Here is a 14,054-nt window from a genome sequence, read left to right as displayed (position 1 = left end):
TTTAGAAATCTTACTACTTTTTTCTTAATTGAAGGATTTCAGGCACAGAAGTCGGGCATATTCATTGGATTACATTGGGAAAAAGAGTATTATGGCTTTTGCCCAGAGGATCAGAAACAGGAAAGATATATCAATCGAGACATTCAAAATATAGCTTTAAGAATGTAGGCCGACATCTCGCTCAGAAGCAAATAAGCCCACATGGAAGAAGCACACCGGCCAGTGCGATCACGAGGTGCCCAAGGGACCAGATATAAGGCATCATGCAAAAAAAAAAAGATATAAGTGTGTGTATGTATGTGGATATATGTGTATATGTATATATGTATGTGTATATATATATATATTATATTAAATGAAGGGGGAAGTGCAGAGTGGAGACCCAAGGCCCAAGTGTCGGCCAATGGAGATCCCCTCATAGAGGGGTTTAGGAGAGGAGATGGGTTAATTAGGGTGTGAGGTAGTATCGATGAAGAACACAGCTTTCCCCCAGATCCTGGATGCTTCCTCCCCCCAACTACCATGATCCGAACTCTACCTTGCAGGGCTGGATAGGACAGAGGCTGTACACTGGTACATATGAGGGTTGGAGGTACAGGGAATCCAGGGTGGATGATACCTTCAGGACCAAGGGTGTGAGGGGCGATGCTGGGAGAGTGGAGGGTGAGTGGGTTGGAAAGGGGGAACTGATTACAAGGATCTACATGTGACCTCTTCCCTGGGAGAGGGACAGCAGAGAAGGGGGGAAGGGAGACTCTGGATAGGGCAAGATATGACAAAATAACGATGTATAAATTACCAAGGGCACATGAGGGAGGGGGGAAAGGGGAGGGAGGTGGGGGAAAAAAAAGAGGACCTGATGCAAGGGGCTTAAGTGGAGAGCAAATGCCTTGAGAATGATTGGGGCAGGGAATGTATGGATGTGCTTTATACAATTGATGTATGTATATGTATGGATTGTGGTAAGAGTTGTTTGAGTCCCTAATAAAATGTAAAAGAAGAAAAGAGAAAAAAATGATTAGGGCAAAGACTGTACAGATGTGCTTTATACAATGGATGTATGTATATGTATGAACTGTGAAAAGAATTGTATCAGCCCCAATAAATTGTTAAAAAAAAAAATTCACACACACACACAAAAAAAGAATGTAGGCCGAGTGGAAATCTCGATATTTTCACTTTTCAAGATAATCTGGGGAAAGTATACAAATATCAACATTTGCAAACACCCGAAGTCTACGTAAACAACAGGAGTCACTCAGCTGGACAATACAAATATGTTCCTACCTCATTTTTTTGTGTCATGACTTGGATTAATGAAAAGTTTGAAGACAAAGAAATGTTGTTTTCAGCGCATATCGTCTCCCATTTGTTCACAATAAGCTGTCGAAATTCTGCTGTTAACACGCCACTGTAGACAATGCACGCTGCTGACAGAAGAATGTCACCCCAAATCCCCCTCAGCTTCTTGTCAATTTGGGAGACTATTTCCTGCCATCGAGTCTGAAGGGTAGAAGATAGATTGAGTTACTGACCTTTGATGTAAAACATCAGACATTTATTATGAGACACTTAGAGAACGAGTGGCTTCCAAGCACATTTACTCTGCTAATTGTTATTCTTGGAACCGTTCTCAAGTTGTAGTTGCATAAGAATCCACAATGGACAATATTTTTAAAGAAATGGTTTCTGCCGGGACCATTGGTTCCATTATTGGATTTGTCGATGGTGTCCTATTTGCGAATATAGAGAACCATTTCAAATCCATTGTCTGAAAAAGCAGGAAGATTTTCTAAAAGAGGATAATTAAAATGTTTTTTAAAAGATTAATTACACTCTGACTAGTGTTGCATCATAACAACCAACAGAACTTGTTCTTACTTATTTGCTAGACATTTGACACTGAAAACCTCATTGAGGTCTTCGATAGCTCTGCTAAGTAGCCCCTATTAACTTCATTTCATTTCTTAAGGTCATTTGATTGGGGGCTCTCACAGCGCTTATAACAACCCACACATCAATTGTATTGCTGCCTTTTAATATGCTTAGAGAAGTTAAGCAATTTGCTCCAGATCACAAAGCTCTGAGAGGAGTTGCTGGGATTTGAACCCAGTTCTCCAGCGTCAGGTCCTGCTTCAATGTGCTTCAACCAGGTAGGTGCTGGAATGGTCAATGTCTAAAACATTCAAGTAAGAATTCTCTCTTCTGGAAGCTTAACATCTGGCATAGTCCACTCATATATGTGGCTTCCAGGGAGCTCAGTCCACTTTTGAGCTCTGTAGTCTCCTTTTGACTGGTCTGATTTCATTGCCTCCTCCTGGCTGTTTAGGAGTCTGTAATGACATCTATCTGGTTAATCAAACCAAATACAAATCACCTTGACAATGTTCTCACATCCCTTGAGGAAGGTAAGGTGTGACCAAGTCATGATTTTAATGGATTCAAGTATAGGGAAAAACAAAACCAAAACTCACTGCCCTCATGTTGATACCAACTCACAGAGATCCTATAGGACAGGGTCGAACTGCCCCCTGTGGGTCTCTGAGACTCGAACTGCTTAGGGGGGTGGAAGGACCTGACTCTCTCCCAGGAAGCAGCTGGAGGTGTCCGGCTACCAGTCTGGTGATTCTCAGCCCAGTGCGGAGCCACAAGGACTGAGAAGGGGGAAAATTAGAGGGGTGATAAAAAGGTGAAATAAAAGGAGTCAGAAGCTTGACAAGAGCCAATAAAGTTCTCTTTCTGTCACTCCTGATCTCTATATTCAGCGTGGGGCACTTCTATGCTTAGAAAGGGAAACTGAGGACATACGCTTTGAGAGGTTTGCTCAGGGCGCTATAGGAAAAAGAAAAGTGCCGAGGTCTTATGAACAAAAAGAAATAACTTCTCATTAGTCTGTTATCTCTGTTTTAAGACTGCTTGGCCAGGAGTCCTATATATTTTATTCTACCTGATCATAATAGGAAGTTGGATAATCAGGTAGCTTTAGGAGGCACGTGATGCAGCCTGCTGTGAAAACCGTCTTGATGCAGCCTGCTTGAGGGCCATAGCAAACCAAGGGAGCGGTACCTTTTCATCTTCCAGGGCAGTCAGTAGGATCGATGCACACTGCAAGCGCCTGGTGGCCAGTATTCTCCGATTTGCCAAGAGTCCTTTTTCGGCAACAATATCTTTGTAGGTTGCTTGTAAAGACAGCAGATGTTCTTCAATCTGAAAGACAATTAATTTGTTATGGAGACAATCTTCTACCCCCATTTTGCCTTGAGAGTACAGCTGTCATTTATAAGACGTGTATAACCACTTCATTTTTATATCCTGACAAAAGCCTCCTGGAAATATGGAATCTATTACAATAAAAATACATTCTAGTTGTGAGACCATTCCTCAATATTAAAGTTTGTTTATAAAAAAATGTGATCTTTCTTTCCTCGCAGGCCTTCTTGTAGACTTGAGCATTTTCTGACTATTTTTTTTCCACACCGAAAACTTTATATGCTCTCTAAGTCTTTTATTTAAGAAATTAGGTGAGCTTTTAAACCTCAGATACACTGAGCAGACCAGAGGAACTGGTAGGTTTGGAGTTTGGCTGGTAGAATGAAGGGACGGTTGAATTATCCCTTGGCTGTCAGCAGACACCACCATCTATCTTAATAAATATCTGATGAGAGGATTTTCTTAAAATTTCCTGTACCTTGGTAATACTCCTGCTTAAAAACATTTGGTGAACTCCAAAATAATTCCTTGCCAAAGGAGATATTTAAAGTGTCAGTCCTGTCTATAAAAATATCCCTGATCTACTCCCAACCTTTTCTCCTAATTCATTTTCTATGTTAATTCTTTGCAATAATATTACACTTCAGCCAGATTAGTTTGCTCCAGATTTCATACAGTTCCTTAACTTTTCTTACTTCTTACTCACATCCTTCCTTTTGCCTGGATGGTCCCCTTTTCCTAAAGGAATGCAAATGCCAGGCGCCCTTTAAAATCTTGTTCCACGTCTAGGTGGTAAGAAGTCTCAGTCTGGCCAAATCTATATAGGTGCACTGTTAATCATAATTGTCTGGAAAGTATAAATAAATTGCTTACCTTTCATATTTGAGTTTTATAGTCTCAGTAATCCTTTCATTGTTATTTATATTTTTGTAAGATTTTCATGTCTGTTGAAAATCTTTGAAGGCAGGGTTTAGCATGGAGACTTGACCTTGGTACACATTTACTCTTGTATGTTCAAAATTGTGTTTATTGAATACCATTTGTAATTTCTAAATTTCCTTTCTCTATATATGCATAATATGCTACCCTGGTGAAAGTAACTTTTTACCACAAACTATGCCCAGTGCCACTCTTCTGGCATGCTTGCTTTCATTCTTTCATGTTTACTCCCTGTTCATCTGCAGTAAATACTGAGTTGTTTGTGCTTTTATTTATGATGTCATTTGTGTCTGTTTGCTCATCCCCTCTCTTGGTTGTTTCAAGGAAACCTCCCTTCCTTGACACTTATGTTCTTTTATGTGCATTTTAAGATATTAACATGTAAAGCCCATTGATTTAATTGAACACATGAAATGACTATTCTCCCAAGGTAATATTTTTGATGTTTTATGACCCAGTGTGTTAGTCTGGGTTGCTAGAGAAACAAATTCATGGACACTCATATGTGTGTGAGAGAACTTTATATCAAAGAGTAATTGTACATTAAGAGAACATCCCAGCCCAGTCCAGACCAAGTCCATACGTCCGATATTAGCCCATATGTTTGATACCAATTTATAATTTCCTCTTTAGACTCACACAACACATGTAATGACTCTGAATGCAGGGAGATCACAGGCCGGTGGGTGGAAAGTCTTATGGATCCAGTGGCAGTGGAAGCATCTCAGTGGGGTCTCCAGGTGGCTCTTTCAGCTCTAGGGCTCTAGCGTGGCTCCATGTGCCTTGTCAACAGGAATGTCTCACAGGGAGCGAGTGAGTGTCCTGCCTCCAGCAAGCCATTTATCTCCTTAGCACTTCCAAATGAGGTCATCAGGCTGTGACCTGATTGGCAGGCTAAACTCTACCCCTTCACTCCTAATCCTCTCAAATTGACAGCAGATTGTGTACTCACCACACCCAATACATTCTGGTATTATTTCTTTCCTCCCAAGTTCCCTAGATTTTTCAGAAATATTCTTATGTTTGGACCCAAGTATGCAAAAAACAATTTTAAAAGTAGAAGAGAATACACAGCTGAGTGGTACACACACACACACACACACACAATAGAATGTTATTCAGCTATTAAAGGAATGGAGTCCTGATACATGCTGCAACATGAGTGAATCTTGAAATCATCATGCTGAGTGAAATAAGTCAGTCACAAATATGACATGATTGTACTTATATGGAATGTTTAGAATGGGCAAGTCTATGCAGACCAAAACTGATTAGTAGTTACCAATGGGGATAGAAGAACTCATTTTTGTGGGAAACCTACGCTTCTGTTAAAGGCGATGTGTGCACAATATCATGAACACAGGATCACTGAATTGCACTTATGAAGAATGTTGATATTGCAAATGTTATATTACATGCTTATTTACCATAATAAAATAAGTATTATAAAAGTACTAAAATCTTTTGGGGGATCTATCTTTAATAAGCTAGATATTCAAATCATATTGACCTCTTTTTGTTCTGTGACAGTGCCATCCAATAAAAATGAAGCGCATATCACATGCAACATTTAATATTTTCTGGTCTCACTGCCACCGAGTCCCTCCGGACTCATAGCAGCCCTATAGAACAGGGCAGAACGGCCGCTGTGGGTCTCAGAGACGGTCACTCTTGATGGGAGCAGACAGCCTGTCTCTCTCCTGTGGAGCAGCGGACGCTTTCCAACTGCTGGCAACGTCAACTTGAAGACTATCTTTTAAAATAATATGCAAACCTGTTATCACTTTCATAGGTAATTAAAACTTACTGAGGTAGCTCACATTCTTTACGAAAGCTACACATTAAAGCCCCTGAGGTTCAAGGGGTGCTTTTCCCTTGAACTGGTCACACCGAGGTATACTGGGCTCAATAGCCGGGCGGGGCCAGTGGGTGCCGTAGCAGCCGCTGCCCCTCTACACACTCACCTGGGGGATCCATCCACTCAGTATGGTAGCTCCCACCTATGTGCTGATGAATCTTAAAACGTTCATGTTCATTTCCTCGCCTCACTTATTAAACAACTCAATCATCCCTCCTTGATTAGAGATGGGCGGGGGGCCTGTAAGTCTGGCCGAGGAAGTGGGGGAAGGTAGCAGAGCTTGAAGCTATACTGCTGTGAAATGAGAGGTCATAGGTGGAAGAAAGCAATAAAAACAAATCCCATCATGATTGTGTGGCTGCCTGTTGAGGACCACAGAATGTGGAGGACTAGAAGTACTTTCCTACTATTTAATAGTCGAGTTCGGTTTGAAAGTTAGAAGGCAGGTGTCAGAAAGCAGAGGAGCTCTTAAAAGGATAGCCTGAACAAACCATTCTCTGTAGAGAGAAAAGAAAATATTCAGGCCGAAAGAGAGCATCAAGTGAGTTGGTAAGATATGGAAGCAGAGTCCTTCTTGAAACAACAGAGAAATCTTAAGGTTGTTTTTTGTCTGCCCTCTCCTCACCTTTAAAGTTCTTCTCAGGGAGCCCCATGATATTAATTTTTGCCCACCAGCCCCTCCTGCAGGGGTTAGAGCGTGATTCAGACTGGCCAACCCAAATCCCCTATCTAGCCCACCTAGATAGAACCTATCTAGCCCACCTAGAATTCTTTCCTTGGCGCTTGGAAGACTCCAGGACCTGTGGTTGGGAGACGCTAAGCTGATGCCAGTTCAAGTCTTTACCAAACTCAAAATCACAAACACAAAAACACCTCACTGCCATCACATCGGTTCTGAATCACAGTGCCCCTGAAGGAAGGGGTAGAGCGGCTCCTGTGGATTTCCAGAGACTGTGACCCGTTACTGGAGCAGAAAGCCCCATCTTTCTCGGAGGAGGGGCTGGTGGCTTCAAACTGCTGCTCTTCTGGTTAGCAGCTCCACTTGTCACCCACGGTGTCCCCAAGGCTCGCAATACATCATTAGATCTAAAATATGCTTATCCTGCACTCGAGGCTGCTTAGGAAATGTGAAAACTTAAAATACAATGACCTCTTTAAGAACTGGTTTTGTGCAGTTCATAAAGGCATCAAGAGTTAAACAAAAAAAGAGATGGAAAAAATAGCAATTTCTAAATTATCAAGGGCTCATGAGGGAGGGGGGAGCTGGGAGGGAGGGGAAAAAAAGAGGACCTGATGCAAAGGGCTTACGTGAAGAGCAAATGCTTTGAAAATGATGAGGGCAAAGAATGTACAGATGTGCTTTATACAATTGATATATGTATGGATTGTGATAAGAGCTGTATGAGTCCCTAATAAAATGTTTTTTAAAAAAACCAGTCAAATGCACTGTAACTTTCTGCGTATTTGCATTACTTTTACTTCGTTTTATGTAACAATCATAATTTATTTTTACGATTCTAAAAAAAAAAGGTCTTACCATCGTCAAACCTCTTTGTTTCTCAGCCAACCTTTGTCGTGCGATTTTAAGGACATTTTGAGCTTCAGTCACTTGGACTTGTTTAGGGCCCATCACCTGAAAAAGAATATCATCACATTTACATGTCAACAAAACCAGGGTTACTATTAAAAATGACACGCTTGGTAGAAAGCTACTGATACACAAGGAATATAGAATCGCTCTATCTGGGAGAAAATCAAGACAAACAAAACTGTCCTAAATGAAAACATTAAACATCTGGCATGTGTATACATTGCAGTGGTTTTCATTGAGTATTGTTTTCCCAGAAGTTCATCTGAGCATTGTTCAATGAAAGCTGTTTCTGGGAATTCGATGGGCATTTTCAAATCGCGGCATTTCTCAGGAGGAAGACGTGTACCTTCTGCACTTCGTGGTAGTTATTCAACGCTATAACCCACTGGCACATGGAGCAACAAGCAACAGAAACTAGAGCGATCTTTCTTGGGTTGAAATCAGGCAAGCTTATGATTTTTTTCAGCTTCAGGAAAACCTAGAGAGAACATAGTTCACACATTACAAGAGCAAGAACGAGTATTGATCAGAAGTTAGCTCTAATCCATGCTTCATTTCATGGAAGAAATGCCACCATCTTCACAACCATAGACTCCAAGATATTTACCTGAGTACCAAATGGACCTGGCACCAGCAAATTGGTTTTTCTTTTAAAGGAAGGGAAAGGCCTCTAATTAAATTCTTGGGTTGTCTCTATGGATACAATAGTTTTATCATAGTTTGACTAAAGGAATAGACAATACAACAGAAGCAGAAAACCAAACCCAGGTCAACCCTCTCCCACATTGGTGAATTTGAAGACTAAAGAGACCTTACATATGTGCACCTTAGACGTGAGGTGATGGGAACATCATCCCTGTATTCTGGCCCCACCCCACCCCCCGCCTCCACTCCTTCCCTCCACAAGCCACCAAGAGCAATATTGGCAGAGCCCATGTCTACTCAAGGGCTGTCTAGTCAGTGGGGATGGAGTGACGTGTGGCTGACTGAGACAGAGAGGCTCACTCACTCAGCTGTGTCACAGGTTCATGGACCCCACACTGTGAAGGTGGCACAGGGCTGGGTGGGGCTTTATTCTGCTGGGCACAGGGGCGCCGACTCGATGGCACCTGACAACAGCTCAGAGATGGATTCGCAGTGCAGCTGCCTCTAGGAGCCGTAATCAGAATGAAGTCTTTTTCAGACTAAGATTCTCTTTCCCTTTCTAATCAGGCATGCTCCCCTTTGCCTGGAAGGATGGAATTAGTTGGTAGAATTATTTCAATGATATGCAATCAATTCTCATTTTATTGCCAGTGTTATTGTTATCAATGTAATATGTGCGTATGCTTTTTTTTACCTATATTTCTTTGGAGGAGAAATTTTAATTATTAATTAATTTATTTTGCTCTTGTTGAGGAGCTATTGGTTATTGTTAGCGTGAAAAGAGCAGGGGGTCGGATTTGTTAAGAATGACCCAGAAAGTGAGCAGTTGCTACAATAATTCATAAGTATCGTGCACATAACTTATTGCTATGTGCATGTAATTTGGTTGCTCATGTATTATCCTGTACATCCATATAATTACTGTAACTGATTAATTTAATGGTATAGTTAGTTAGTGTATGTATTCTCTGTTATAACATAAGCATCATAATATCGAAGAATGCTCCAGTTGTAAATGATTTTATCCCAGAACCTACCTTAATAGCTCCCACAAAGAAGATGCTCCACGAATATTTATTGAATGAATGGATGATTACTCATTCCTTTAGTCTCTGAGAGTCCCATTTATATGTTTACATGGGGCCAAGGATATCAGGGCCAATTTTCCAATAGCATGGGCTCACTGTGTGCCTCTGTGTCACATTTTGATCATTTCCACAATGTTCCAAATTTTTTTCCATAAAATCGTGCACCTACATAGATTATAGTGTAGTGTATACCTGACTTTAAGTGTGCTTGAGAAGAAAAAGATCGAGCTCACTGATTTTATGCTGATATTTGTGGATGGCCGTGGCCCAGAGAACCCCCAGATCATGTGTGAGACACAGCTGCATTTCTCCCAGCAACACCCACCTCCCCAAACTCTCATTTGCTTCAGTTCCTGTGACTTTCATAAGAAACGACCACAAATGGAGTGGCTCAGAAAGAAAGAGAACTGCGCTCTGCTAGTCCTGGAGGCCCGACATCCCAGTCAAGGCCTGGGGAAGACCACTCTCTCTGGATTCTCCAGAGAATCTGTTCCCGTGTCCTCCAGCTTCCTCCATCATTTGGTTTGAGATGAACTTGGTTGTCACTAAAGAGTCAAAGTTTATTTCAACTTTACTTTTCCCTCTTTTTTTTTTAAGCTACTGAGAAATCTGGAGGGGTTTTCTAAAAAAAGAAACATACTGTGTGTGTGTGTGTGTATATATATATATATACATACAGTTCATCTTAAGAAACAAAATTAACAATAACATTCCATTAAATCCTCCATATATGTGATTCTCTCTCCCTCAATAACCAAATCCCTCCCTTCTCCCTGCTCTTGTCTCTGTCCATGCCTATCTTGTTGTTATCAAAGTCATGTCTATCAGTGTAAAAACCATATTTGTTTTTGATTGTCTTGTAACAATGGTGTAACTCAATAGTTATCTTTGTAAAATTGACTGAGCTTGGTAAGCATTATGTTCTCCAGCTCTGTTCATGGCTTTTGGGTTGTTATTGTTTCTAATTGATGATTTCTATTCCTTAGTATGAATGTACCAGAGCTTGTTTATCTATTCCTTTAGAATTGGGGGTTTTGGTTGTTTCCATATTTTATTTAAAAATTTTAAAACATTTTATTAGGGACTCATACAACTCTTATCACAATGCATACATATACATACATCAATTGTATAAAGCACATCTGTACATTCTTTGCCCTAATAATTTTCAAAGCATTTGCTCTCCACTTAAGCCCTTTGCATCAAGTCCTCTTTTTCCCCCTCCCTCCCCGCTCCCCTCTCCCTCATGAGCCCTTGATAATTTATAAATTATTATTCTGTCATATCTTTCCCTATCCTGTGTCTCCCTTCACCCCCTTTTCTGCTGTCCATCCCCCAGGGAGGAGGTCACATGTAGATCCTTGTAATCGGTTCCCCCTTTCCAACCCATCCTCCCTCTACCCTCCCAGTATCGCCCCTCACACCCCTGGTCATGAAGGTATCATCCACCCTGGATTCCCTGTGCCTCCAGCTCCTATCTGCACCAGTGTACAACCTCTGCTCTATCGAGGCTTGCAAGGTAGAATTTGGATCATGGTAGTGGGGGTGGGGGGAGGATGCATTTAGGAACTGGAGGAAAGCTGTATTCTTCATTGGTGCTATGTCGCACCCTGACTGACTCAACTCCTCCTCTAGACCCCTCTGGGAGGGGATCTCCATTGGTCAACAAATGGGCTTTGGGTCTCCTCTCTGCATGTCCCCCTTCATTCACTATGGTAAGATTTTTTTGTTTCCATATTTTTGCTACTGTGGAAATTGCTGCAACTAATGCAGGCGTGTGTACATCTGTTCATGCTGTGTTCTTGAGTGTTTGAGGGTTGACATTCAGCAGAGAGATCGCTGCATCAGAGGTACTTGGACTTACACTTGTTTTAGGAAGTGCCGTGCAAGTTTCCAGGAGGCTGTGCAATTCTGCAGTCCCCCCAGCAATGTGAAAGCATTCCCATCTCTCCATGCCCTTGCTAGGGTTTATGATTTTGTTGTATTGGATTTTGCTAAAAGTGTTGGTGTGAGGTGGTATCTCATTGCTTTAATTTATATTTCTTTTATTGCTAATGATCTCAAACACTTCTTCATATGGTTGTTGGCAACCTGCATGCCATCTTTGGTAAACTGTCTATTCATGTTTGTGGCCACTTTCTTATTGGGTTATTTGTATTTTTCTTGTTAAGATGTTCTAGTTTTCCATAGATTTTGTAGTTATCTATAGACTATTTCGATCCACACTCAAGGAAATCCAATCAATACATCTATTATTCAAATTTATGTATTACAAAAGTTAGTGATAAAGAAATAGAATAACTTTATCCAGTTGGAAAGTGATCAAATATGCAATAAAAATGCCTGGGTAATTATTGGTGATTGGAATGTAAATGTTGGAAACAGAGAGGAAGGAACAGTGGTTAGAAAATATGGACTTGGTAATAGAAACAAAGCTGGAGATCGCGTGATAGAATTTGGCAAGACCAACAACTTGTCTATAGCAAATACCTTTTCCAATAATACTACAGGTGACTACACACATGGATTTCTCCAGAGGGAATACACAGAAATCAAACTGACTGCTTCTGTAGGAAGACACGACGGAGAAGCTAAAAGCAGGCCAGTGGCTGACAATGCTCAGGCCACACACTAGCGCCGAAGAAAAGGAAAGCACGTCCAAGAACAGATCTGTTGTATGGACACTAATGACAGAAGACCTGATGACCTGGGCGATGGCTTCAGAACACCATAAACATCGAAAACAAAAGGTCATTATAAAGGCAGGACAGAAAGAAAAGATCAAAGTGCATGTCAGAAGAGACTCCAAAACTTGCTCTTCATCATTCACTAGCTAAGGAAAATAGAAGAAATCAAAGAGCTGAATAGAAAATTTTAAAGGACAGCTCGAGAGGACAAAGCCAAATATTATCATGGGATGTACAAAGACCTAGAGTTAGAAAACCAAAAAGTAAGAATGCTCAACACATCTTAAACTGAAGAACTCAAGAGAAAAAATTCAAGCCTCAAGTTGCAGTATTGAGAGTTTTATGGGCAAAACATTAAATTATGCAGGAGGTCTTAAAAGAAGATGGAAAGAACACAGAGAGTCACTGGGCAGAAAGAATTCAGCAGCAACGTAGTACTTCAGAGGACGCATATGAGCCAGAAGCAATGATGCTGATGGAAGGCATTCAAGCTACACTGAAAGCATTAGGCAAAAACAAAGGCTTCAGAAGTTGATGGTTTGCCAATGCAGTGTTTCAATAGGCTGATGATGTACTGGAAGCACTGACTAGTCTATGCCAGGAAGTTTGAAAGACAGCTACTTGGCCAACTGACTAGAAGAGATCCATATGTACAATCATTTGAAAGAAAGAGGACTCAACAGAATACTCAAAGTACAGAACAATTGCCATTGATATCACATGTGAGTAAAATGTTGCTGAAGATCATCCACCAATGGTTGCAACAGTACATTGACAGGATTCAGGCTGGATTCAGAAGAGGATGTGGACAAAGGGATATCATTGCTGATGTCAGATGGATCTTGGCTCAAAGCAGAGAATTCCAGAAAGATTTTTACTTGTGTTTTACTATGTCAACTCATTCAACTATGTGGATCATAACAAACTATGGATAACCTTGAGAAGAATGGGAATTTCAGAACACTTTGTTATACTCAAGAAGAACCTATAAATGGATCAAGAGGCAGTTGTGCAAACAGAACAAGGGACTCTTTCATGGTTTTAAATCAGGAAAGGTGTGTACCAGGGCTGGATCCTCACTCACCATACTTATTCAATATGTATGCTGGGCAAATCGGAAGAAAAATGCGACATCAAGATTAGAGGCAGGCTTATTAACAATCTGTGATCTGCAGATGACACAACCTTGCTTGCTGAAAGAGAGGAGGACTTGAAACACTTGCTGATGAAGATCAAGTATTGCAGCCTTCAATAGGGATCCCGACTCTACATCAAGAAGACCAAAATCCTCACAACTGGATCAATTGGTCACATCATGATAAATGGAGCAAGGTTTGAAGTTGGCAAGGATTTTGTCTTGCTTGGATCCACAATCAATGCTCATGGAAGCAGCAGTCAAGAGATCAAAAGATGAGTTGCTTTAGATAAATCTGCTGCACAAGACATCTTTAGAGCATTGACAAGCAAGGACATTGCTTTGAGGACTAAGATGTGCCTGACCCAGGCCGTGGTATTTTCAGTAATCTCCTATGCATGTGAAAGTTGGACATTAAATAAGGAAGACTGAAAAAGAATGGATGCATTTGAATTGTGGTGCTGGAGAAGAATATTGAAAGTACCATGGACTGCTAAATGGACAAATCAATGTGTCTTGGAAGAGTTATAACCTTAAAGGCACAGATGGTAAGACTTCATCTTCCATCCTTTGGAAAGGTTGTCAGGAGAGACAAGCCCTTGGAGACCATCATGTTTGGTGAAGTGGAGGCGCAGTGAAAAAGGGTAAGTGCCTTCATATGCCTGCAACACTGGGCTCAGGCACAGGAACATGTGTGGGTGGTGCAGGACTAGGGGGTGTTTCCTTTTGTGGTGGGTAGGGTCACTATGGGGTTCAATGGACTCAGGGGCACCTAACAAGATAGATTTTGGACATTAGTCCCTTATCTGATGTATTATAATCGAATATTTTTCCAATCTATGGATTCCCTGTTGACTCTTTTGATGTGCATAAATGTCATATTTTTAGTACCTCCTAATTC

General features: G+C 41.0%; 1 protein-coding gene across 1 annotated transcript in view; it reads right to left on the bottom strand.

The window, feature by feature from the left end:
- Positions 1-14,054, bottom strand: part of DNAH14 (dynein axonemal heavy chain 14) — a 419,312-nt gene that overhangs the window by 81,027 nt on the left and 324,231 nt on the right. Inside the window, exons 61-64 of the mRNA XM_075542667.1 lie at positions 7,945-8,076; positions 7,545-7,640; positions 3,067-3,207; positions 1,288-1,503 (exon numbers count right to left, since the gene is read on the bottom strand). Coding sequence (XP_075398782.1) covers positions 1,288-1,503; positions 3,067-3,207; positions 7,545-7,640; positions 7,945-8,076 — 585 coding nt within the window. The remainder of the gene's footprint in view (positions 1-1,287; positions 1,504-3,066; positions 3,208-7,544; positions 7,641-7,944; positions 8,077-14,054) is intronic.

The sequence above is a fragment of the Tenrec ecaudatus genome, chromosome 1, assembly GCF_050624435.1.
Source record: "Tenrec ecaudatus isolate mTenEca1 chromosome 1, mTenEca1.hap1, whole genome shotgun sequence".
NCBI classification, from domain to species: domain Eukaryota; kingdom Metazoa; phylum Chordata; class Mammalia; order Afrosoricida; family Tenrecidae; genus Tenrec; species Tenrec ecaudatus.
Note: the sequence above shows the minus strand (reverse complement) of the source record. Positions and strands in the feature narration are given on the sequence as shown.